Here is a 26,164-nt window from a genome sequence, read left to right as displayed (position 1 = left end):
CAGAAGAATGAATCTCAAATATTAGCCTTTCAGGCAGGCTAAATAGGAAAAATATCTTTTGAGTATCTTGAAGTATACCTGGTAGTAAAACAAAGGACAGTATTTAAGTGTCAGCTTTTAGTTGAAAGGGGTATTGTTTTTACTAGTAAGTGTAGGGAAACATTGGAAGATATTTATGTCTAAATATCTGTAATCCTTAACTTTTGTGAATTACTTGAATTACAGCCCACAGTAAGATGATTTCATTGAAAGTTTAAAAGGCTCCAGTAACTTCAAGGTTTTAATAAAGCCTGAAGCTTTGAGACCTGACTGAGAAGCACAGAGGAACTTAAGTCTTTGGGGCAGTAAATTTCCCCAGGAAGCAAGTCTTACAAAAAAGAGGGAGACCTTTTCTCAGCCAGGACTTTACCTAGGGACGACTAGGTTCCCTAAATACTCTATGAGTCACACTCCATAAAACTACCTAAGTGTATATCTGCTGGCTTGGTCCCATGAGCCCATCAGGAAGATAGGAAGCCTTGGCCCTGCTGGCTCTCTCTGAACTCTTAAGTGCTAGTGACAAAGATGCTATAGGCTCTCCAGGACAACACGGCCCTTACAATTCTGCTTGCTTTCTAAGAAAAGGGCTTCAGGTCCTCTCCAAATTATACAGCCAAGTGACTGAACAAAACCTGTCGCACAAGTCAAAACCACCCACTCCTCGTTTCCAGACATCTTCTGCCTTTTATTATACCCCTTACCTGGGAGGAACAGACTCTAACTTTCAAATTTTGCTCATTCTCTAAGGCCCAGTTAAAAAATAAAAACAAACAACTGAACAAACTCTCCAGCATGAGGTGCTGAGCTCCAGGGCCCAAAGTTCCCTCTCATTCTGAAATCTGAAAGCCGTTACTGTTGACGCTTCTCGTTTGGCACGAAACCATTCATTGCCTTGTACTTTTTAAAATTTGTTCTGGTTCTTAGTCGTTTCCATGTATCTTATTTCTAAAAAGACTAAGTTTTCTGAAGCCAGGAACCAATTGGCTATCAAATTAGAAGCTGGAACTATATTTCTAAAGTTTCTTCCAATCCTTACAGACCCGTAGTCGGCAAACTGCGGCTCGCGAGCCACATGCGACTCTTTGGTCCCTTGAGTGTGGCTCTTCCACAAAATACCACAGCCTGGGCGAGTCTATTTTGAAGAAGTGGCGTTAGAAGAAGTTTAAGTTTAAAAAATTTGGCTCTCAAAAGAAATTTCAATCGTTGTACTGTTGATATTTGGCTCTGTTGACTAATGAGTTTGCCGACCACTGTTCCAGACCATGTCTCTAACCCACACTCTGTCCTTAGATAGAACAGATCAGTGTTATGACAGAGGAGGCTCTAAAAACCTATCTATAGCAGGCCGTCAGATATTTAGTTTAAATAATGGCTGAAGGAGACGGGGCAAGTAGGTTCTTGTTTATCAAGAAGGCAGGAGAAGAATGAATGAAGAGCAACTGCTCCATCTTGGTAAGTATCTAATTCCATTAGGAGATCCCCTGGTATACATTAATCACACAAGACAAGACTTGCTTAGGGACCGCACAGCTGTCTATGCAGAAAGCTGAGCTCATAAATCAAAGATCTGCCCCCTACCCCCAAATAGTCTTTATCCTCTCCATAAGTCCTTCCCCTCTCCCCTTTTCAGTTCACTCACACTGATAGGACAGGCAGCATGGGTCATTCTCATAAAAACGTGAAAATATCTCATCACTGACTTGAAGCTGCTCAGGTATATCCTATGAACCACAGCTTCAGAAGCAGCAAAATAAAGCAGTCTCAGGTCTCACAATTGCTTACCAGGCACAAGCATCCAAAAATAAGCAACAGCCTGATGACCTAATTACTAGATGAAAGCATATTACAAAATACCTTCTGCCTCTGCTCCCTGATCTGTCAAACACAAAAGGCAAACACATTCATTTTCATTAAGGAATACAAAGAAATGCAGAAAAGGAACCCTAGAGACTTTCACACAACTGGTCATTTTGGGAAATGAACAACTGACTTCTTGAAATCCTTCAAGAATAAAGGTATAAGTGCCACAAACTAGTATTTTTAATTAGGTCTTTAAAGGATGTGGTCAGATTTGATAGTTTGTAAAAGTCCTTAAAATGTTCATATCTGTTGATGCATACTACTCCCAGATATTTCTTCAGAAGACTGGTGATAGAAAGATTTATGTAAAAGTGTGTTTGTTGCAGCATTACTTACAATTAAGAAACACTTAAATAATCAACAGAGATTGGCTAAATTGTATATTCATGTGTCTATCTGACATGCAACTATCAAAAAACCACTGAGGAAGAATATTCAATGACAAGGGAGCATGCTCATGATACAGTCAGTAAAAAGAACAAAAAAAGAAAAACGACTTGGAGGCTATATATTAAGATAGTGGCACCCTAGCTGGTTTGGTTCAGTGGCTAGAGCATTGGCCTGCAGACTGAAGGGTCTCGGGTTCAATTCCAGTAAAGGGCACATGCCCAGGTTTCGAGCTTAATCCCCAGTAGGGGGTGTGCACAGGAAGCAGATGATCAATGATTCTCTCTCATCTTGATGTTTCTCTCTCTCTCTCCCTTCCTCTCTGAAATCAATATATATATATATATATATATATATATATATATATATATATAGAGAGAGAGAGAGAGAGAGAGAGAGAGAGAGAGAGAGAGAGAGGCGCTATCTTTTCTTTATCTTAAAAGGTGGATATAATCAACATATATAACTTATTTTCAACTTTTTTAATTGTTACTTTATAATTGGGAGAAAAGTTATTTTAATAGAGGAGGCTGTTAATGGACTTCCCATAGTTTTCACTGTTGCTCTTAGATTTTCCCATGTTATAGACCAGTTTTAGAACATTCTAAAAGTCTTAGGGAAAATCCAACTCTTTTACTTTACAAACTTTTTAGGTCATTCCAAAAAAAGGGGGCCTTAACTTTCTGAAGTAGATAATGGTTCAGTTCCTAAATCTACATTCCATTCATCAGTTCCTATTAAAACAATAAAAAAAAAACCCCAATGGTTTTTCTAAATCTGGATTCTAGAGCTACAGTTTATTGTCCTGCTCTGGCTCCCTAAGGAAAGAGGAGAGCAGGCATTTCTTTGACATCAGGCCTGACATTATAAGGGATGGTACTAAAAGGTCCAAATTCTAAACTAGCTGGCCTGTGAAATCTGTGAATAACTAGTGTCCATGTACCAAGTTTTGGTGTGTGTTTTGCTCTAAAATCATGGCAGAAAAACATCTTGGCATGGAAGAAGTCACCAGCCCTGCGTACAGGAGGCCTAAGCAGTTCTGTTTTGTTTGAGGAATACCAGAAACCTAAACTGCCTTCTTATCACAAGGCTGTCCCCTCTCTTCTAAGTGGTCTGAAAGCCTCCTAGTCAGGTGTGAGGATTCAAAAATAAAGGGGTTAGTCTTTGGGGGCGGAGTGCTGTCAAAAGTGCATGTTTTCCAGGAGCACAAGGAACTAAAGGAGAGGAGGCAAAAAGGTCCCAATAGTACATGGCAAATTAGTTAATGGGATTTACCGGATAATCCCTAACAAAAGTCCTTCCTATAAGAGTCAAGTTTGATTCGTGGATTAGTGGGGGCAGGGGGTAGGAGGGAGGGAAATGTAAGAATAACAGGAAGGGTCAGGTGCAGAGGTTGCAAACTGGTGAACTAATCTGGTCCATAAATATGTTTTGTTTGACCCTTCCCCACATGATGTTAAAAACAATTTTTTTAACTGGTAGATTTCACATAAAGATATCTATTTTCGGCATCTCTTCAAAATACCAGATTTAACAACATTGGGTCTGCAACACCCCCCTCCCCCGCCCCCTCGCTCAAGCCACAATTAGCTGTCCTGTTTGGAAGAGTATGTGGTCCAAACACTCTGGTGCCTGGTGTAGTACTAAATACAGATGATTGAACCCTGGCCTCCCCCTCATGCCTGTGCCCTGTCTCACTTCTTAGGGTGGGTGCATCTGCAGCACTGACTCTAGAGCAGTGGTTCTCAACCTTTCTAATGCCGCAACCCTTTAGTACAGTTCCTCATGTTGTGGTGACCCCCAACCATAAAATTATTTTCGTTGCTACTTCGTAACTGTAATTTTGCTACTGTCAATGAATCGTAATGTAAATATCTGTGTTTTCCCATGGTCTTAGGCGACCCTGCTAGCGGTTCTCAACCTGTGGGTCGTGACCCACAGGTTAAGAACTGCTGCTATAGAGCCTAAGACCATCGGAAAACACAGATATTTACATTACAATTCATTGACAGTAGCAAAATTACAGTTACGAAGTAGCAACGAAAATAATTTTATGGTTGGGGGTCACCACAACATGAGGAACTGTATTAAAGGGTCGCGGCATTAGAAAGGTTGAGAACCACTGCTCTAGAGCCAAGGGAAGGGACAGGGCAGTGGTCCTTTTGAGTTCATTATTCTGTGTTTCTGTTTGAAATCTGTTACAGCATTCTATCAAGAAAGGTGAAGTGGCCCTAGCTGGTTTGGGTCAGTGGATAGAGCGTTGGCCTGTGGACTGAAAGGTCCCGGGTTCAATTCCAGTCAAGGGCACATGCCCGGGTTGCAGGCTCCCCAGTAGGAGGCGTGAAAGAGGCAGCCTATCAATGATTCTCTCTCATCATTGATGTTTCTATCTCTCCCTCTCTCTTCCTCTCTGAAATCAATAAAAATGTTTTAAAAATATAAAAAGAAAGGTGAAATGCACCTTATGAGAGAGAAGAGTTGCATTTTCCCCATAAAAACAAAACAATAAACAACAAACACAAAATTTGTTTTGTGTTCTAGCCAGAGTCTCAGCTGGCTAGAAAAAAGATCTCAAAATCTCCAAAAGATGTGTACAGACTGAAGTATACTCATGTTGACTGTCAAAGTATTCAAAGAGCCAGTTTCTAAATGATAGGGTGAGTAACATTTAAAGAGCATAGTTCCTTTTGCTAGAAGTACCTCCCCTTCAGGGAATCCACCTCTAATCCCCTTAGCTGCAAATCTTAATTTATTATGTGCCAGCAGGGGTACTGACTCAAAGTTTTATAGTAGTTCCTTCTGAATTCTAGGGAGGAAACTACAATCTGTTTGATTAGAATGAAGTCTTAGTACTCAACATAAAAATTTTTCTAATGCAGACTCTGCCCCCAGATAATTTGTGTTATTTCAAACTTTATATATCCGTACAACATAGATAAATATCTTCCTTGACCACCTGGGTATGGACTCATTAAGTGAATTGCTGGCTTAAATTCATTAATGTCTAGGTTCTAAAGTGCTACATGGGTTTCAAGTCAAAAAACATGATCATGCTTCTATTTCTACGTTTATACCAAGAATAGCATAGTTTTAAATCACTGCAATGATTAAAATAAACTCAAACTATATTGTGAATTAATATAAACAGAGCTAACCAAGTAAAACTTATAGGTACCTTAAATATTATAAGCATGGCAGAAAATGAAAATAAATCAGGTCTGAGAACATAATTTGCTCAGAGACAATGCTAGACAAACATAAGTCAAATACATGTTCCCACAGAGAGAAAGCAAACACACCAAACTTGGCTCTACTACTTATTTTTTCCACTTAATTTCCAAGTAATTTAGTAGCAGCTATATCCAATAAGTTTAATCTAGTTAGAACCTCTAAGTGTCCAGTTTTCATAATCTTCATTCTAAATTTTACCTCTCAGCTGGAAATGATACTGTTACAAATAAACTACTACATGCACCTGTAAAATGGACAGCCTGCTCTGGGAGCCAGCACTCCCTGGGGAGGGTGTCAAGCAAGCCATTTTGCAGCAGTCCTTTGGCAGAGCTGCATGTGACCGCATATATAGGGAAAGCAGCCAGGGTAAAAGCTCAACACCCAAGTCACTGTTTCCCAGGTCAGATTTTCTTCGGCAAACTGTTCCTGACACACAGTAAAATGCATTCAAATGCAAAAGAGAACAAACAAATTCACTGTAGCACCGAGATGACCTATGTATAAGCAGTCAACATATTTCCAGATTAGGGAGATTTCCTTGGAGGAAAGTTTGAAACAGAAACATGGGATCTGAGCTCTCTCCAGTTGCTACAATACCACAAAGATTACGAGAATGGCCAGGGCTTGGGGTGGAGGGAGGGAAGACCCATCAGCAAAGATGAAAGGACATGGCAAACTGAGGTTTCCTCCCTGGCTGCTCCTGGCTGAGATGAGGCTTGTGCCTAGCTGGATTCCTTGGCCCTGGAGAACAAACAACCACTACTGAAGTGAATGGCTTTTTTGCCAGCACTACCTTGCAGTTTTCTTCCCTTGTAACTTCCAGAAATTCTTGAACTTCCTGCACAGCTTTCGAAAAAGTACTGACAGAGTAATGAATTTCAAAACGTTCTGGGAAATACCAAGGAAAGGAGCTTAGAGTGGAAGGTCTTCTATATTTTAGAAATAAAACTGATAACAATCTACTCAAGAACAACAAAGTTTGATACTGGTGTCTGTCTGGTCCTGGGCCTGTTCTAATGTGATATGTAGGTTTTCTAACTTCGAAAGCCTTTGAGCTACACTGCAACACAACTTTGAGAACTACACTGCACTGCAATGAAATTACTGAGGCCCATCTCCTATCCCCATTCTAATATTTTCTTTGCACAAAGGTAATATTCATTCAACAAGTATTTATTGAGCATCTACTCTGTGCAAAGCACTGTGTATAAACCTGTGGAAAAATTCATACTACATAGAAATAATATAGAAAATAAATATCCTATATAATAAAAGGCTAATATGCAAATTGTCCTGACAAGGAGTTAGACTGGGAGTTCAACCAAAAGTTCAACCAGGAGGTGGGGCCAGCCAGCCAACTGCCTGCAGCCCTTCCCCCTGGCTGACCCTATCAGGGTGGGCTGCCTGGACCCCACCTGTGCACGAATTCATGCACCAGGCCTCTAGTCCCCTATAATCGTCTACAATTGACCGTTTGGTATATACTATCCTATGTAATAAAAGCCTAATATGCTAAGTGTCCAGTCGACCATTCAACCAATCAAAGCGTAATATGCTCATTATATGCTAAGGCTGATCAACTGCTCGCTATGACATGCACTGACCACCAAGGGGCAGACAGTTGACTGGTTGACCAGTCACTATGACGTGCACTGACCCCCAGGAGGCAGACACTCCAACTGGTAGGTTAGCTTGCTGCTGGGGTCCAGCTGATCGGAACTGAGCGAAATGGGCTGGACACATCCTGGAGCCCTCCCGCGGTCCCTCCCTGGCTGACCAACCTCCCGCATCCCTCCCCGGCCCTGATCATGCACTGGTGGGGTCCCTCGGCCTGGCCTGCACCCTCTTGCAACCCAGGACCCTTTGGGGGATGTGGGAGAGCCGGTTTCGGCCCGATCCCACAGGCCAGGCTGAGGGACCCCACTGGTGCAAAAATTCGTGCACCAGGCCTCTAGTTTCAAATAATTTTCTGTGTACATGAGAACTGTATCCTCCCATATTTTGTAATGGGTTCATACTAAATTATCTGTTTTTCTACTTCCCCTTTAATAATCCATCTTTCCAATTACCTTCTTTTAAAATGGGTCCTACCTTTTGTAACCTTCCCACTTAAAACTATTGTGATTCCCACACTTAGTACTCTTCAGGGCCTTGGGGGAGGGCTGGAATGGTTCATAAAAGGCCATGCCCCTCTCCAAGGTACCTGTCCCAGGAATGCTCATAGGCTTTACTCCTGCATTGACTGCTGTGTCTTGTTTCTTCTCCATAGTCAGGTCTTGGCTTTCAATTCTTTTCCTGCTTTGTGTCTACAATCTTGGGCTCCATGATCTGAATCTTCTTCCCCACTTTCTGTTGTAACTTGGAACTAACAGGTTCATTCCCTTCCCTGCTCTGGGAGCTAAAAGCCAACACCACCCACTCCTAACCTCAATCCAGGTCAGTACCCAGACAGCTCCCTACAAGGGAAAGGAAAGGTGGATAGTTGCAGTAAGAACTGATGTCTCTTTGTTCTTCTTTCTGGTAAAGAGCATTAGCCCTCAATTGTCCTTGTTGCTTTGAAATGCTTCTTAAGCTAACAACATAGGGGCTTCTTGGAATCTCTTCACTTTGCTCTTTTTCAGTTATTCACACCAAATTATACTGAATCTGATTACTAAAAATCAGTATTTTAAAAAAATGACCCTTTCTTTTCCATGGATATCTATTTTTTAAATATATTTTTATTTATTTTAGAGAGAGAGGAAGGGAGAGGGATAAAGAAATAAAAACACTCACTGCGGGGGTGGGATGAGGGCATGCGACAGGGGGTGGGGGAGGCTGGGGGAAGGTCAATGGGGGAAAAAAAGGAGATATATGTACTACTATATGTAATACTTTAAACAATAAAAAAAGGCAAAAAAAAATAAAAAAAAATAGAAACACTGATGAAAGAGAGACATCAATCGGCTATCTCCTGCATGACCCCTACTAGGGATCAAGTCTGCAACCAGGCATGTGTCCTAACTGGGAATCGAACCATGACCTCCTGGTTCATAGGTCGACGCTTAACCACTGAGCCACACCTACCGGACAATATATCATTTGTGATTGTACATAAACACCTTAAAAATGTGGGGAAACAAAAAATACGAAGTACTATAAACTGTCTCCTGTTGTTTTTCCCCAAACAGCAAGACCACACTAAGTCTGAGGTTACACAGCAATCTCAAATGCTGGTATCTGCAAGATAAGATTACTCAGAAGTATAGAAGACTGAACTGCTAGTCAAACCAAATTTGGGCGAGTCCAGTAAAAGGGGAAAGCTGGTTATCTTTTAGCTTTTGCTATCTTCATCCTCCCTTTTAAGAGAAATCTAAGCCGAAACCGGTTTGGCTCAGTGGATAGAGCGTTGGCCTGCGGACTGAAGGGTCCCGGGTTCGATTCTGGTCAAGGGCGTGTGCCTTGGTTGCGGGCACATCCCCAGTGGGAGGTGTGCAGGAGGCAGCTGATCGGTGTTTCTCTCTCATTGATGTTTCTGGCTCTCTATCCCTCTCCCTTCCTCTCTGTAAAATATCAATAAAATATATTTTTTAAAAAAAAGAGAGAGAAATCTAAAATTATAAAACATATATTTAAAAGGCTTATTGGACTAGAAAGTGGAATGAAGAGCAATGACATTCCCATCAGCTTAAATTAGAAAGTCAAACACTCAACTCATATCACAGCCTACTAACACACAATACTCATCAATATACTCACTAATGAACTAGAACGTTGTATTGTATAGCCTAATTATAAAATATATTGGTATCAATCTATACGCTCCAAAAATATAATTTCTCTTAAGACCTAGATCTGGTAATATAAGTTAGTTCCTAGGTATGAGTGTAAGTTAAAACACTCTTCGGTACAAGTGAATGAGTTAAAATTTCTTTAAGTACTTTTCGCCCTAACCAGTTTGGCTCAGTGGATAGAGCGTCAGCCTGTGGACTGAAGGGTCCCAGGTTCGATTCCAGTCAAGGGCATGTACCTTGGTTGCGGACACATCCCCAGTAGGAAGTGTGCAGGAGGCAACTGAATCGATGTTTCTCTCTCATTGATGTTTCTAACTCTCTATCCCTCTCCTTCTCCCTTTCTCTCTGTAAAAAAATCAATAAAATATATTTTTTTAAAAAGTACTTCTCTATTCCTCCCCTCCCCCTAGTTCCCCTTTGAGGCAGGACCCCACGTTCTTAGAGATTGCTGGGAAAATCCTGATAAACATATTCTCTTTCCTACCTCCACTTCCCAACCGCGCCAGGCTCTCAAGTCTCCAAATAAGCAGAATTGTATAAACAAACTAAGTTATAAGCAACAATATTTTAGTATATGAAATAACCAAATGAATTTAGAGAGAGATGAAAGAGTGGGTATTCAATATACTACAACTTTTTCCAGATTTCAAATTTCCTCTGAAGAACAGGCCCCTCTCCCCATTCCATGGCTTCAAACTTTCTTGGAACTTACTATCTCGGCAAAACCCAGACCCCCAGGACCAGAGGTCTTCTAAGCAGCCAATGATGGGCTCTCCTCAGGGTAAGCTGATGGTTACATCCCTTGTCTTAAATTCTTCCAGTTCAGGGTTCTTAGGTCTGCTTCTGTCAAGCTAAGTCTACCCTCATAATTATCCCTAAAAGGTAAATTCCATGATCAGTGGGTCTAGGGCTGTCTGGACCAGACTAACTCCCAAGCTAGACCTAACCAGAGTTAAATTCTCAAGGGTGTAAGCTTGCAAGGGTGGTCCCCTTCTCTTTTGAGATAAGTATGCACTTGTGTCTTTAACAGGAGCAAGACTTTTTAAAACACTTAGAACAGCATCTCTCTAGAAGAAAAATAAATGAATTCTTAAATTCTAAGCATTTCTTCTATAAATGTTAACCACTGGAACATAAAATCTAGCTCTGGTGCCAACCCTTAAACCAAATTTATCCATATGTGCATTTAAAACTAAAACTAAAATATAAAGCAGAAAAACGAAGCAGGTCAATAAACTTCTTTTAAGCAGCATGGTATAACAGAAAAGGCAGAAGTCAAGAAACTTTGGTTCTGGTCCTGGCACCACCACTCTAACTGGGTCACTTGGACTAGCCATTAACCTTCTAAGGCTCATTTACTTCACTGCTAAGAAGGGTTGAGGAGGCTGGTTTAGATTTTTAGATCTCTTGCTGTTCCAAAAAAAATAATCATCATTCTAAATTCAACTCCATTTTGTTGAATGCATTTCTACTAGGCAAACTGTGGATACTTTTCCTTTATGACTTCACACCAGACATTATTCAGCTAAGTTAAATAATTGATAGCTTATTAAGAATTAGCACTAAATATAAAAAAGATGAATCTTCTGTCTTGGGTACCAAAAAAGTGGCATGGAAATAAACCAAGAAGAGACTTCTACTTCAATACTTCTATAGAATATGGAACACTTTACATTTTGTACTCTAAGTTTTAAATTCTCTCTCTTAACCAGGAAAACTGAAACAAGTAACAATCACCAACAAAAACCCCAGAGTCTTGAAGCTGTATTTGAGAGGGAACTCTGTGCCAAGTGCAAACAAAACTGTTGGCTCTCCTGCCTGCAGGCCCTGAAACTGCAGGAAAGCAGCTCGGGTGTCCCACAGTGATCTGCCCAGTCTTAGACTGCTGAATGACTGCACAGACCTGCCATGGAATATTCCACATCAAGTGAAAATGAGGGTTAGGTTAAATTGGGAAAAGGCTTTCTATATGATTTAAGTGAAAAAAAAAGCAGAACAGAAAACTACACAAACACTGTGGCCACAACTATATAAATGTAGTTGATGAAAATACAACATTTAACTGTTTGTGTCATAGTGGTGGGACTATTTTCACCTTTTCTCTACCTAAATTTTCTATAATTATTTCACACTTAAAGTATTTTTTAAATGACCACTGGAAAAAAAAACAACACTAAGCAACTCTCCTCATTTTTTGTTGTTAATCCTCACCTGAGGATATTTTCCATTGATTTTTAGAGGGAGTGGGAGAGACAGAGAAACAACAATGTGAGAGAGACACATTGATTGGTTGTCTCCAGCACAATCCTCAACCAGGGCCAGAGATCAAGGCTACAACTGAGGTACATATCCTTGATGGGAATCAAACCCCAGACCCTTCAGTCCAAGGGCCGACAATCTATCCATTGAGCCAACTCGGCTAGGGCTCTCATTCTAATTTACATTGTTCCTTTCTAACCCAGCACTTAGGTAACACACACACACACACACACACAAAAAAAAAAAACTGATCTTTCTCATTGCTTTTTCTGTTTTTGTCTAGAATTTTTTCACATGTCAGAATTAAAAATATTTTTGGCTACCAACATTGTAAGTCTGTTGCTAAATACCTTGGGTAAAGAATTCAGAAAACAAGCTGGCAGAATTCAAGTGATTTTGTAAGATATGTATTTCTCAAATCAAAAGAGGGCTTTGGTCTGGTTTTACCAAATTCCAAACTTTTCCTGGGAAGGATCCTACAGGCAACACTTATTCCCAAGTTCCTTAACATCACCCACATTCCTTAACCTTAGTGATCTATCAGCATGTTTTCTGTAAAGGGCTAAATAGTAAATACCTTCGGCTTTGTAGGCCATTACAGCTACTCAACTCTGTCACTGTCGTGCAAAGGCAGCCATAGACACTATGTAAATAAATAAAATGTTTTACAAAATCATTTGGGCCAGATTTGGCCTGTGCCCAGTTGTTTGACAACCTTTAATATATAGCACATTAGAGAACATCCATAGAGCTTGGAGAAATGGAGAAAAGATCTGAAGGACTACTTGCCCTTTCTTCGGGAATGAACATAAAACTTTATTTTGACAGCTATAGTGATCTACAAGAATTCTCCTTGAACATAGTATACTAATGAATTCCCACCACCTAAAAAAAGCCACTGAATTGGTTCCTCAAATATAGCAGTTCTCAACCATGATATTGAGAAAGACACAGCTACAGAACGTGTTGCGATTAACTTACTACTAATAATACAGTAATGGCTTTCAAAAGATTTTTAGAAGTATATATTTAAAGGGGTAGTTCAATATTCTCCCTATAGCCAGCCTGGACCTGCACACAACCCTGGGTGTGTCTGCAGTAGCAAAGGGCTAATATGCAGTGTCAGCCATTTATGTTGCACCAGAAGGAGCCTGAGTCCAGCCCTCTTCATCTGAACCCACTCTCTAGCTAACAACTCAAACATGTCAAGTTTGGATCAGTTACAGTCTTATTAATATTCATCATGAAGTCAAACAAGAGGAAACAGGAGAGAGCCAAGAAGGGCGAGAGGAAGTGTGATAAGAACTTCTACAAGCAAGCTGGATAATTTACTCAGATAGATAGTCTTCTTTTTATAAACTTTCATTGTTGTTCATCATAGAAAAATTTGAAAATGCATGAAAGTAAAAAGAAAAAATAAAGCCTCAATACTACCATGGGGCAATAACCATTGTTATCATTTTGGTTCCTCTACCTTCAAATCTTTTTCCTATGTATGTTTTTTAAAAACTGTTTTGAATAAAATTGCTTTCTACTTTCTTTATAAAATATTGTTATGAGCACTTCCCCATATTGTTTAATATGGCTCAAAAATATAATTGTAATGCCTATATTAAAAGTTCATGAAATAGATGAACCATAACTTATTTACATTTATCCCCTATTGTTGGATACTTAGGTCATCTCCTTATTTTTTATATTACATTAAAAGTTGAAAATAATCCCATGGAAGCTTATAAAACTATTTAAATACAATATTTTCTACTTATGTATTTGATAGAAGGTATTCCCTAAAACAGAGTAATATTCTGGGACCCTTCCGATCAGGCACATCACATTAGTGACCACAGGAAGAGGCACGGGGGCACTGGACCCACCACATACTGGAAGACTGTCCATCTGAGTGAGTCCTTGAACTTCTTTACTGAAGGTAGATCAGGCAGTAGAGTCAATCAACAACCACAACTGAGGCCCAAGTGAGATGGTGTCATAAGACTGAGCCTTGACTGCTCTCTCTGCAATACCCAACAGAGGAAAATTGTTTTGAGTTGACTGCTATTATTAAAATTGTATAGGAGAAAGGATATCAAAAAGCTTGATATCAGAAGTTTTTATTTATAGCATATAATAAACTTGTGGGATAGTTGAAATAAAAGGTCAACTAATTGGTCTTTCTCCCATGGGCATCTACAGGAGGGTTCTCTGCTGAGTGCTTTCTGTACAGGGCATGATGTCATGACAAACAGATGTGGACATCAGCCTGACATCAGCAACAATAGGGTATGCTTCCTAAAGTGACTGGGGCTATAAAATTTCAAGAGCCTTTAGCAGTAGGACCCAAATATACTTCCCTTAATCTAACCACCAATCAGAAATGAAAAGAAATTAACAATCTTGTTTATATAAGTTATAACACTGGAAACCTACTCCCCTAGAATACATTGTTCTTAAGCAAGCCAAAGGAAGAGGATTGTAAGGTAACTTTTAGAGGGAGTTACAATTGCCCTCTTCAGTTACATACTTAAAAAAAAAAATCTAGTTCAGATCCCGGTTTCAAAATTAAAAGATAGGAGGGTACAACGAACATGGGTATTTTATAGAATACACAAAAATATAAAATACAGCAAAATTAAGTCTGAGCCAGTCAAGGTAATACGTTATTATTTTATTAAAGATGAAAAAAGGAGTATTTCTGATTTAAATCCATGTCTAACATTGTATTTACCAATGGAACTTTTAGAAAGAGATTACTTTTCAAACCTAACTTTCCCAGAGTTATTTGGGGAGTCATTTGCATTTTAAGTAGAAAAACAATCAAGCACAAAGTGGTAAGGGCAATTTTCCACCACCCTTTTTGGTATCTATCTGACAAAGAGATTTACATCAACAGGACACACACTCTTCTTTTTGTGTCTATGCCACAAGAACTTTGAATATCTCCATAGCACTAGAAAATCAAGTTACATGTAAATATGTCAAATGTGGAAAGTAATCACTGTCACTTCTTACTCAAAACACTGGAAAGAGCTGGAATCAATGCTTCAGGACAGTGGCACCGGTGGCCAACAAACCTTTGTGAAATAAACACTAAATGTCAAATGCCACAGTTTATAGTTATAGTATCTGATCACCAACAATTCCCACAGGCCCATATGGAAGTGTCTGTCTTTCAAGACCTAAGGTAAGTTTATTGGAGAGTGTTGGGAAGGACAGAGCAGGCACACTTACCTTACCAGTGCATCTGGTTTGCTTAGCTGGTTATTAGGAATACAGTTTTCCATTAAGTCTTTGTGTGTACTTGGGCTCTTGCTACTGCATTTCTGCTTCTTCTCATTTTTACTAGATGAAGAAGGAATGCTCCCATTTGTGGCGCTGTGACTTCGAGGTGAGGAGTTCACAACTCCACTGGCATTTTTGTAATTTTTTGAGGAAGCAGTGCATGAGTCCTCTTTCAAGAGGTTTTCTGTACTTCCCACAAGATCATTATTTAATCTTTTACTATTGATATGATTTTCCATATACTCAATTTCTTGTATTTTAGAGTCTACAGGTTGTAGAATATTGTTGTTATTTATTCCAAGGTTGTGTTTTTTGGCATCCTTGTCCTTTTCTTTCCCTTTTTCTCGGTATTCTATCTCTGGCAAAGTTGTGGAGAGTTTTTTGTTGGCTGGGATACCTCCGTTGTGGTGTATAAGGATGGAGGAATCCATATCAGGTAATCCTTTGGCAGCTACAATACCAAAAACAAACCAACAAACAAAAAATCCACATCGGAATATTTAGTTGTATAAAACACAGAAGAGACTGATTCAACAAACTGCATTATCTACGCTTAGAAACTCACTACATTAATCTGCACACTTATTTAGAAGCAGTAACTACACAACATCATGCTAACTTCAATAAGCAAATCCAAATAAATTTGAGAAGCTGCATATTTAGAAAATTGCCATCTACATATATAAAAGCCAAGCAACGGGAACTAAGGGAGACCGGAACGACTGGTTGCTATGATGCACAGTGCGGCGGCCAACCGGCCCGATTGGGGCCCTGATCGGCTCCCCAAACCTCCCGCAGCCCCTCTCCCTGGCCAGCCCTGCCCCCGATCGTCCCCCCCACCTCAATCAAGGGTGGGGCCAGCCAAGGGGGGGGGTGCCGGGGGAGGTTGGCCAGCCGGCCCCATTCCCAATAAGCCCCCTCCAGATGGCCCGGCCCCATCGGGCCCCTATTGCGAGCGGGGCCAGCCGCCTGCAGCCCCCTGGCCAGCCCCTCCCCCAATCGACCCCCCCTGGGTGGCCAACCTCCTGCAGCCCTGCCCCGCCAGCCAGCAGGCCCCGATCACCTAATCAGGGCCTGCCAGCCAACCTCCCAGTCCCTCTCCCTGGCCAGCAGGCCCCAATCACCCGATTGGGGCCAGGCCCGGGGCTGGGATGAGGAACCAGGGGTGGGTGGTGGTGGATGCAGGCAGTGAGGGAAGGAGGAGGAGTGGAGGTCAGGAGGCAGGGAACCACACAGTGGCAGCACGTGGGCGGTGAGGGAAGGAGGGGTGGGGAGGCAGGGATGTGGGGAACCTGATTGGCCCTGATCTCCCAGCCAGGCCTAGGGACCCCACCCATGCATGAATTTCGTGCACCGGGCCTCTAGTCATTTATAAACACCAAACAAGCCACTAAAACTTTGCCTCAAAAATAAGATGAGGGATCAACCAAAGGACTTGTATGCATGCATATAGGCCTAACCAATAGACACAGACAACAGGGGGGTGAGGGCAGGAGTGGGGAGGTTGGGGGGGTAATGGGGGGATGAGGACACATATGTTAGTACCTTAATCAATAAAGAAATTAAAAAAAATAAGATGAGGATTTTATAATTAAATCATACTTCACTTATCAGTCAAATCAAACTTGTCTATCACTGAGGTGAGAGGACACAGCAGACCATATTCATAAGGGCCATATTTTAAAAGATGTTTAGATTAAACAAACTTAATAACTTAATTGAAAACAAAGAGATTAAATGAAACAAAAGAAGTGTGATGTTAGAATCCAAATTTACATTTTTTTCCTTGACTCTAGCTTTGACATAAGAAGTCTGGCCTGGCTGATGTGGCTCAGTGGTTGAGCATCAACCTATATACCAGGAGGTCACGGTCAACCCCTGGTCAGGGCACATGTCCAGGCTGCAGGCTCGATCCCCAGTGGGAGTCGTGCAGGAGGCAGCAGATCAATGATTCTCTCTCATCATTGATGTTTCTATCTCTCTCTCCCTCTCCCTTCTTCTCTGAAATCAATTTAAAAAATATTTTTAAAGAAGTTTGTAACATTTACTAGGTATCTTATAAAAAATTTTCTGTATCAGGTCTACACATTCCAACTTGTCAAAGTCTACCTGAAGAGATATTTTTGCACCACACCAGAGAATAAGATTTGGCATACATCAACTATAAATATGACCCAAAATTTTCAACTATCAAACCAAAGAAAACTGGTACTGCTGTAAATTCATCTATTGAATTAATTATATGCTCATTAGAGAGGACCTTATAGAAAAGATACCATTTAAGTTCCACATTGCATTATATGAGCCATTTAAAATGGGACTTATCCATCTTTGCTCTGTTCAGAAAAATTTTGACTTATAAAACAATTCTGTTTGTCTATTTCTCTATCTGATGTATACTTTGATTCTTGGCTGGCTTCAGGTACAAACACATACATTTATACAAACTACTTTGTTACTGAGAATAAATATTTTAAAATATTTATAACAATTAAAATACAAAAATATTGAATAAGCTATAAAAATAAAAAATATAAAAAAATAAACATATTTAAAGGTACATGGTCTTCAGATCCTAGGTAGAGAACATCACTCACACTCTGTATTTCATGACCAAACAAAGCAATGGCCCTAATGAGGAATACCAGAAAATAGGAAATCCTTGGTAATCTTCCAAAGTCCTAGCAACTTTTCCAAAAAATATAAATAAATAAAATTGTACTGACAAATAAAATAATGACTAACCTATTGAGCCAACAGCTTTAGGGTAAAGACCTACCTTCCTCAGACTCTTTGTCTTGCTTCTGTAGCATCTGCTGCTCTGGGGGTAGGGCTTGCTGAAGAAGCTGCATGTAAAATTCGTTCTCTTTTTGTACTTCCTTTTGCTTCCTTAAACGCATTTTGTAGCTTACATAACTTTTGAAGCCAAAGCCCAAAGTCACCACAGGGTACCCAATACTAGAAAGAAGACAATCCAGCCAGTAATTGCAAGTTAAAAAACAAAACAAAACAAAAAAACACGTGCATCATGCACACGAGGACACCTATGACTGAAATTAAGAAATAAACTCTAGATGATGATAGCTGAGCATTCAGCAAACACATAAATAAATGGGATGTCTCCTGTGGAAATCAGAAGCAGTTGGTATGTAGAACAAACCCCCAGGGAACAGTGGGACCATTAGACCATAAGAAGCTGCCCATCAGAGTTGGCATTCTTCAAGCTAACTCAAGAAGTTACCACAGTGATTGCTGGATACAGTGGCTAATGTTGTTAACATTGAAGTGCCTTGTGCAATATTAGAATTTGGGCATCTGTATGCTTTTAAGATCTAACAGAGTAGGGATCATAAGTAAACATCATAAGTGTTAAAAAATCAAAAGGACATCATTTGTTTTTTAATACCAGAAAACAGGGTCAAATTCAAGTGACTAATTTAATCTTCTTGCTACCTGAGGGAATACAAGTTGAAATATTTTCATTCAACTCATCAGTCTGTTTCAAAGCCTCTGCAAACACTGTCAAAAATCATATTATGCTTCATTAATTTTAAAACTTATCAATCTCTGGAAAAAATATCCTCACGTGAGAATTAACAACAAAAAAAGTTTCATGGTTAAGGTTAAATGAATAAACTATCTTAATATTAATTTACATTTTAAAAGAAAAATAATATTCCTTTAAAAAGTAATAATATTCCATTAAATATTAATATTTTCTTTCTTTTATAAATTAGATAAGAAAACTTTAAGTTCATTTATGCTTTATGAAATAGCCATATATCTCATCAAGACTTTTTAGAATTAATACCTGATCATAATGAAAACAGGTAACATTTATCAGATCCCTATGTACTTGGCATTAAGTTAAACACTTACATATATCACTTCATTTCATCTTTCCTATATCCCCATGAGACAAGTCCCCAATATACAAGTAAGAGAACTAAGGCTTAGAGATAGTGACATACATGTTCAAGGCAACAAAGCTGTTAGGGGACAGAGCTGGCATTCAAACATTCATTTGCCTGACTAGAAAGAGCTCATGCTCTTTGCCACCATGTTATGTGGTCTTCTGGGTTCACATAAAATCTCTAAGTAAAAATTTATAACTGAACTTACCATGTACATTAAAAACATTGAGCTGAATTATAGATTAAGAATATACATAATACTCACCAGTGAGCAGCAAATGGACGACAAAGGTCTACATGAAAATTTTTGAGATCTTTAAATCTAATTGCTGCTTCAATATAAACAAAGAGTATCCAGAGGGACACTGTGGGCAAACACACTCCTCTTTCTGTGGAAAAGCAGCAGAGAGACAAGCATCAATGATACATTAACTAACAGAACAGATGGGTTGTTTGAAAGACTGGTTGAATCACAGTTACTTTCATTAAGACTTTCAAACAATTAAAAAGCAATTTAATACAAACTGAAAGCTTTTATATGACAAAAGATGCTATTGAATCATAGGAAGAAGTAAAAGACAAACATTCTGGCAGAAAATATTTACAATATATGTAAACAAAGGAGTTATAGCCCTAACATACAAAGAGCTCCTATAAATCAACAGAAAGGCAATGATTATAAGTCATAAAAGAAAATACATAGATGGCTAAAAAAACATATAATAAGAGGCTCATTTTCACTACTGATTAGGGACATACAAACTTTAAAAATGAGATTCCATTTTTTAACCTATCAGATAAGCATAAATTTAAGACATGTAATCATATAGGGAGGGTATGAGAAAGGGTTCATTCTCATACTTGGCAATGATATAAATTGAGGCAAACATCTTAAGAGGCAATTTGGCAATATAATTAAATTTAAAATACTTATACTGTTGACCTAGAAATTCCAATTCCAGAAATCTACCCTATAGAAATATAAGAGCCTTGAGATAAATATATAAGAATATGCACTGTATTATTTGCAACAGTAAAAATATAGAATTAAAATGTCCATCAACAGGGAACTGTTTAATTTTGGTTAACTTATATAATAAAACATGATGCAGTTTTCAAAAGAATGAAGATCTGTACTAATATGAAATATGTAAAAAAATAAATTAAGTACAAATGAGCTACAGCACAAAGAAATTTTTCTGACATTGAAGTACTATTAAAAAATTTTTTTTCTTAACTACAAGTTCATATTCCCTTTGTAATTAAAAATAATTTCCAAGGGAGAAAAAAGCAGCTTGCAATAGAATAAGTAAGTTGCAAGTAAGAAATAATTTTCATTGGTTTTAGAATCAAAATCTGCAGCGAGGTACATCTTTGTCAGGATGTGACTAATAATGGGGTATTTTATAAAGATGGACTACATAGGCATGAGGTCCAATAACTGTGGAAAGAGCTCCTTTGAGACTGTATAAGGCAAGCAAGTTACAAAAGAGAGACTAGGGGAGAAAAATCAGTGACCTAAAGCTTTTTGCTAAGGATCTTTGAGATGAAACAAACAAACAAATCATACAATTTTGGAACTAGAAAGAATATCATTTAGCCCTACTTCCTTATTTTACTGAAGAGTAAAGTGAGGCCCAGAGTTTATACAAATTGGTCCAAGTTTACAGAGATCATACTAAGTCTGCTTGTAAGGAGAATAAACCTAAGTTCCCTTAGGCCTAGTGCATTAAGAAGGAAAACACTCCAACCTCTGTGAAGGTAGCTAATAGACTCAATCATTCTTATAGATTATACCAAAAAAAAAAAAAAAAAAGATATTTTTACAATATAGGATGATAGACAGCAACCTTTAGGATAATGCATCTTCAAATTAGTTTCAAAATAATTTCTATTTCCAACTGGCCAGTGTGGCTCGGTTGGCTGGCTGAGCATCGTCCCACGCACCAGGAGGTTGCTGGTTCAATTCACAGTTAGGGCACATGCCCTGATTGTGAGCTCAATATCCAGTAGGGGGCGTGTAGGAGGCAGCCAATTGATGTTTCTCTCTCACCGATGTTTTTTTTTTGTTTTGTTTTGTTTTTTAAATATATTTTATTGATTTTTTACAGAGAGGAAGGGAGAGGGATAGAGAGTTAGAAACATCGATGGGAGAGAAACATCGATCAGCTGCCTCCTGCACACCTCCCACTGGAGATGTGCCCGCAACCAAGGTACATGCCCTTGACCGGAATCGAACCCGGGACCCTTCAGTCCGCAGGCTGACGGTCTATCCACTGAGCCAAACCGGTTTCGGCTCTCACCGATGTTTTATCCCTCTCTCCCTCTCCCTTCCTCTCTCTGAAATCAATAAAAACACATTAAAAAATTATATTCCCTACTTCCTATATTAATTTCTAAGGTTATCCATAAATATAATAAACACATTAGAGAAAAAAAACAGAAAATTTTGGACAAAATATCTGTATTTCTAAACCTATCAAATAATAAAATAAAATTATGTTAAAAATATTTTTGAACAACAGTCATGTTGTACATACAATTTTGTATCCTATTTCCCCCCTCTTAACAGCAAGGGGAAAAGTTTATAATATAATATTCTTTTGTGGCAATATATAATTTCATCATCCATTCCTAATATTCTTAAGAAAGAATTTTAAATTTTAACAACTGGAAAAAAAATTAATCCCAAGTTATATAAACTGCACTCATATTTGTCTGGCCCAATAGTAACACAAAGTTGTTTTGTTTGTTTGTTTGAGCTCAAATCATTCCTAATTAAAACATACTTAGCAGCTTAGGTATTCCAACATACATTTCTGAGCCTGGGGCTAAAGAGAGGCCAGTATCACTTATGACATTAGCTTCATTGCTGCCCTGTGGGTCACCCACCAAACTCATTCCCAGTAGATTCTATTAATAGTTATATGAGTAGTTTTTTCTCAACTACTGAGACATTATTAAAGTAATTTAGGAAATCATTAGTTCATCAGAGTCATAGATTATCTGAGCTGGAAGGCTCCCTTAAATATTATCTAGATTACTCCACTTTCATATGACAAAGAGTAAATTGAGACCTAGAGACAGTGACTACTGTAAATGGTAACTCACTGGAAACAGGCCCAAGACAAGGAAATACAAGTAAAAACTGAAGTGTAGGAAAATCTCTTTAATTAGAGGAAAGCACACTCAGAAACCATCATGCTAGCTTATAAATCAAGTCATATATGAAAGAGTGGTGAAGATGGAGATGGAGAAAACCATGCTCGTGATGGATACTTTAAATAATGGAGCTGAACTGCGTCTTCTACGTGGGCCAACACCACCCTCTTAGCAACTTGGAGAAGAGGATGAATGTTGCTCCAGAGAGCTTTTATTAGCTGGTGCTCCCTAAGTGGTCAAAATCCTACAGGTTGCAGCTGGTCCTAAGAATCAAGTTTCAGGCAGCTTTGCAGACAAGTTAAATGATCACATCCCCATGCATCTGGTGTTCAGTCTTTGACAGTGGAGTGGAACTGTCAAAACATCTCATTTCATCTTAATTTGAAATAGCAGTAAGAAGAAAGGAGGTGACTGTGTAACTTCAAGTCAGAACATACCCGAAACAATAAATTTTGGTTAAAAGAACTACTAAGGCCTCATTGGTGTGGCTCAGTGGTTGAGTGTCAACCCATGAACGAGGAGGTCATGGTTTGATCCCTGTTAGGGCACATGCCCAAATTGTGGGCTCAATCCCCAGTGTGGGACGTGCAGGAGGCAGCCGATGAATGATTCTCTCTCATCACTGATGTTTCTATCCCTCTCGCTCTCCCTTCTTTTCTCTGAAATCAATAAAAACATTAAATAAAAAAAAAAAAGATAAGGATTCTTAAAAAACAAAACAAAACACTAAGAACTAGGGAAATTAGGATGATGAGGTGCTTAAAATAACACACAAGGGAAAGCTGATGAAACCAGAGATGTTTTACCTCCAGAAAAGAAGACTTGAGAGGATATGACAGCGTCTTTAACTCTCTAAGGAAATATTAATGTGGATGGAGATTACACTTATTCAGTGTGGCTCTAATGCAAGGAGGTCCAATATTTGGCCTTGAGGAGATGACCTGCAGCTCCTCTGAAATTTTAATGAAAAGTTTTGTATGTCCCATATATTTTTCCCGGAGAAAGCCTTTTTATATCCTCTAAGTCAGATCAGTAAGTCCAAAAGCAGTTAAGACGTACTAGGTCAAAAGTATAAGGAAGAAAATTCTGGCTCAGTATGAGAAAGAACTTTCTATAACAGATGCCCAAAAACAACAGTAGTACTAGTAAGTGCCTTGTCACTATATGTTTTCAATCAGAGACTAAATACCATGTGTGAGGAATGCTATACCAAATAAGGCTTCAACTAAATGACCTCTGACTTCCTTTCAATGCTGAAACTCCCAGAACATTTTTCCTATTTGGCACATAGCTGTCTTCAAGTCTACCTAAATAGAAATCACTTAAACTTTTTTTAAAAATGATGATGAGAGCCCTGGCCAATTTGGCTTAGTGGATAGAATGTTGGCCCTCAGACTGAAGGGTCCCAGGTTCAATTCTAGTCAAGGGCACATGTCTTGGTTGTGGGCTCAAACCCCAGCCCTGGTTGGGGCGCCTGTGGGAGGCAGCCAATCGATGTCTCTCTCTTCCTGTCTCTCCCTTTTCCCTTCTACTCTCTCTGAAAAATTAATGGAAAAATATCCTCAGGTGAGGATTAACAAAATAACAACAACAAAATGATGATGAGAGCAGTATATCATCGAGATATCAAGTCATAAAGGCTTAAACTTTTGATTTAATAATGAAAAAAAATAAAATATATTTTAAAGGTATATCATAATCTATTAGGAAAAGACAACTTTAAAATGTCTACATTAAACTGAACTCTAAATAATTTATTTAAAGATTAATCACCACACTTAAAAAGCCTGAATCTAAGATTTTTGTCCACCTAAGAATTAAGACTTACCTGTGTGCCATACGTACTGAACCCATACATATGTGCTAGCAGCAAAAAAAAGCCATTGTATGGGGATGAACAGCAGACATATGATATTTGACGTGAATGCTACACAAACAAAAAACACTGAGAAGGCCTAAAGGGAAAAACAAAACAAAATAAGAAACACCTCTTAGAACCTGTTATTTTCAAACAGAGATTATTAAAAATATGTTGGACAAAATCTCTGAACTGCCATGCAATAACTACAGAGCAAGTTATAACAGGAAATTTTAAACATTTAAAATCAACCATATAAAAAGTAGTGTTAATTTAATGTTAAAGAGTAATCTTGTTTATGGCTTCAAATCATGAAGAACTGGACTAGAATAAACTGAGGTTGGTTCAAGTGAGTTCACTTGGACTCCACAGGTAGGTTAATAAAAGAACTAGCATTTTAACACAGAAAAGTCTCCTCTCTCCTTACAATACATTCCTAAAGAGCCTCATTCTTAAAGGGTAGGCTACTGGAGCACATATGAACCAAACTAAGTAATAAGAATTGGGCTGATGTTAGTGATTTTAATTACGCAGCTTTCCTCGGGATACACCTCTACTTATTACCAATGGGACATGAGCTCAAAACCATCTTTTCAAGGCAGGGATTGACTCTGACCAAAGCACCATGCCCAGGTAGAAAGAGTTACAAGTGTAAGATATGGCTATGGAACACAACAGAACTAAAGACCTGTGCCCTTGATCTAAACCAGCAATTCTCAACACATGGTCTGGGGATCTCTGGGGGTCTTTGAGATCCTTTCAGCAAGTCTTCCAGGTCAAAACTGTTTTCATAATAATACTAAGATGTTATCTGTCTTTTCCACAATCATTCTCTCAAGAGTATGGTGGCGTTTTCCAGAAGCTACATGATATATGATATTGCAATCAACTGAGTTCAGAAGCAAATATGAAAATCCAGCTGTCTTCCATTAAGCCAGACATTATATAAATTTGCAAAACTATAGTCAATCTTTTATTTTTTTTTTTGTTTTGGAAAATATATTTATTTTTTCATTTAAAAAATGCAATTTGTATTAACAGGTAATAAGTTTATTATTTTTTAAGTGAATTAAATATTTAAGCTTTTGTTTTAATTTCTAATATAGTAAATATGGATTGATATAACCCTCATAAATAAAAGCTCTTTGGAGTCCTCAGTAATTTTTAAGAATGTAAACAGGTTCTGAAACCATAAAGTTTGGGAAGCACTGCTCTAACTCTAAGCCAATCAGGAGCACAGTGATAGGGGCTCCAGAGACATTTTAGAGTAGAACAGGGTAACTATTCTTCCTCCACTACTCTGTCTCCCTCCGGGAGACCTCCTTCCCTTCCCTTCTTTTCACTGCAATGATAGAGGAGGAGGGATTATGATTTGATCAATGGGCCTTAGCGTCAGTTCACAGACCCTACTTAGCTCAATACAGTCCCCTAAGTATTACTAATAAAATCTACCTTAAACAGTTTCATTATCAATTATTGAAGATTTTCTTGGAAGATTTATTAAATTCATTATACTTGGAAAACATGTATTAATAAACATACCAGTCCCTGGTATCTGAAGGAATCATAGACGCTTCTGATGAAAAGCCAAAACGGCCACAGGTATTCAAATCTGAACTCCAGGACAAAATCTGCCAGGAGGACAAGTGCCCACACTACCAGAAATTTCAGGTATAAAAATGTACTGCAAAATATAAAAATCAGTAATTAATTCAAGGTCATTTGTGAAGAACTAGAAAGAGAAAAACGCACTGTTTTGCTTAAAAGAGACAAAAAATATCTTCATATACCATGAAAACAATGAAGGTGTTGCCGTGGGCCATCTAAAATTTCAAAGCTCTGGTATTCATTCGGGGACCCACAACTATCAAAATAAAATGATGACCAAATTATGCTTAATTCCATTTAAGGTGGGGAAAAATTAAATTTCACCATTATTTTAAAATGTGCTGTCTGACTTCAAACACTGCAACACTTTCAAAATTACAGCTTTCAAGCTCTTCTTCATTAGAAGAAAACGTCCCAGTTGAAAGGCTTCAAATTTGCTGTTTCCCTACCTCTTTATACCTGTATGAAGTCTTTGAAATTCTTTATGCACATCCCTACATGCTTGAAGAATTGTGTCTTTTCCCCCATTTCTCCTTTTGCCTCTCTATGTAGTTTTCATCTGCATTAACCAAATTAAAAACAAATGACTTCCCAAAAGAGCCAGAAACCAACTTAGGGAGCAGATGCCAACACTGAGGGCTGTGAGGGCACAAAAAAGCACACATTAAAGAAAAAACCCCAAAGTGTCCCGGCCTTGCTCTGTAAATGTGCGCTCCCAGTTCCCTCTGGACTTACGTTAAACAGAAACATACTCTGATAAGCCAGTCAGAACACGTATCTAACCACCACAGAGC

General features: G+C 38.7%; 1 protein-coding gene across 4 annotated transcripts in view; it reads right to left on the bottom strand.

Annotated features, from left to right (window-relative positions):
- MACO1 (macoilin 1) overlaps positions 1-26,164 on the bottom strand; it is a 59,414-nt gene that overhangs the window by 20,723 nt on the left and 12,527 nt on the right. For 3 of the 4 annotated variants that reach the window (XM_080654987.1, XM_080654986.1, XM_080654988.1), the window contains 5 exons: positions 25,305-25,446; positions 23,733-23,859; positions 19,008-19,131; positions 17,608-17,786; positions 14,778-15,279 (listed from right to left, as the gene is read on the bottom strand). In XM_080654987.1, the coding sequence (XP_080511113.1) occupies positions 14,778-15,279; positions 17,608-17,786; positions 19,008-19,131; positions 23,733-23,859; positions 25,305-25,446 (1,074 nt within the window). The remainder of the gene's footprint in view (positions 1-14,777; positions 15,280-17,607; positions 17,787-19,007; positions 19,132-23,732; positions 23,860-25,304; positions 25,447-26,164) is intronic. The other variant, XM_080654989.1, reaches the window with a different exon arrangement.

This window comes from Plecotus auritus, assembly GCF_963455305.1.
Source record: "Plecotus auritus genome assembly, chromosome: 2".
In the NCBI taxonomy this organism is placed as follows: Eukaryota; Metazoa; Chordata; class Mammalia; order Chiroptera; family Vespertilionidae; genus Plecotus; species Plecotus auritus.
Note: the sequence above shows the minus strand (reverse complement) of the source record. Positions and strands in the feature narration are given on the sequence as shown.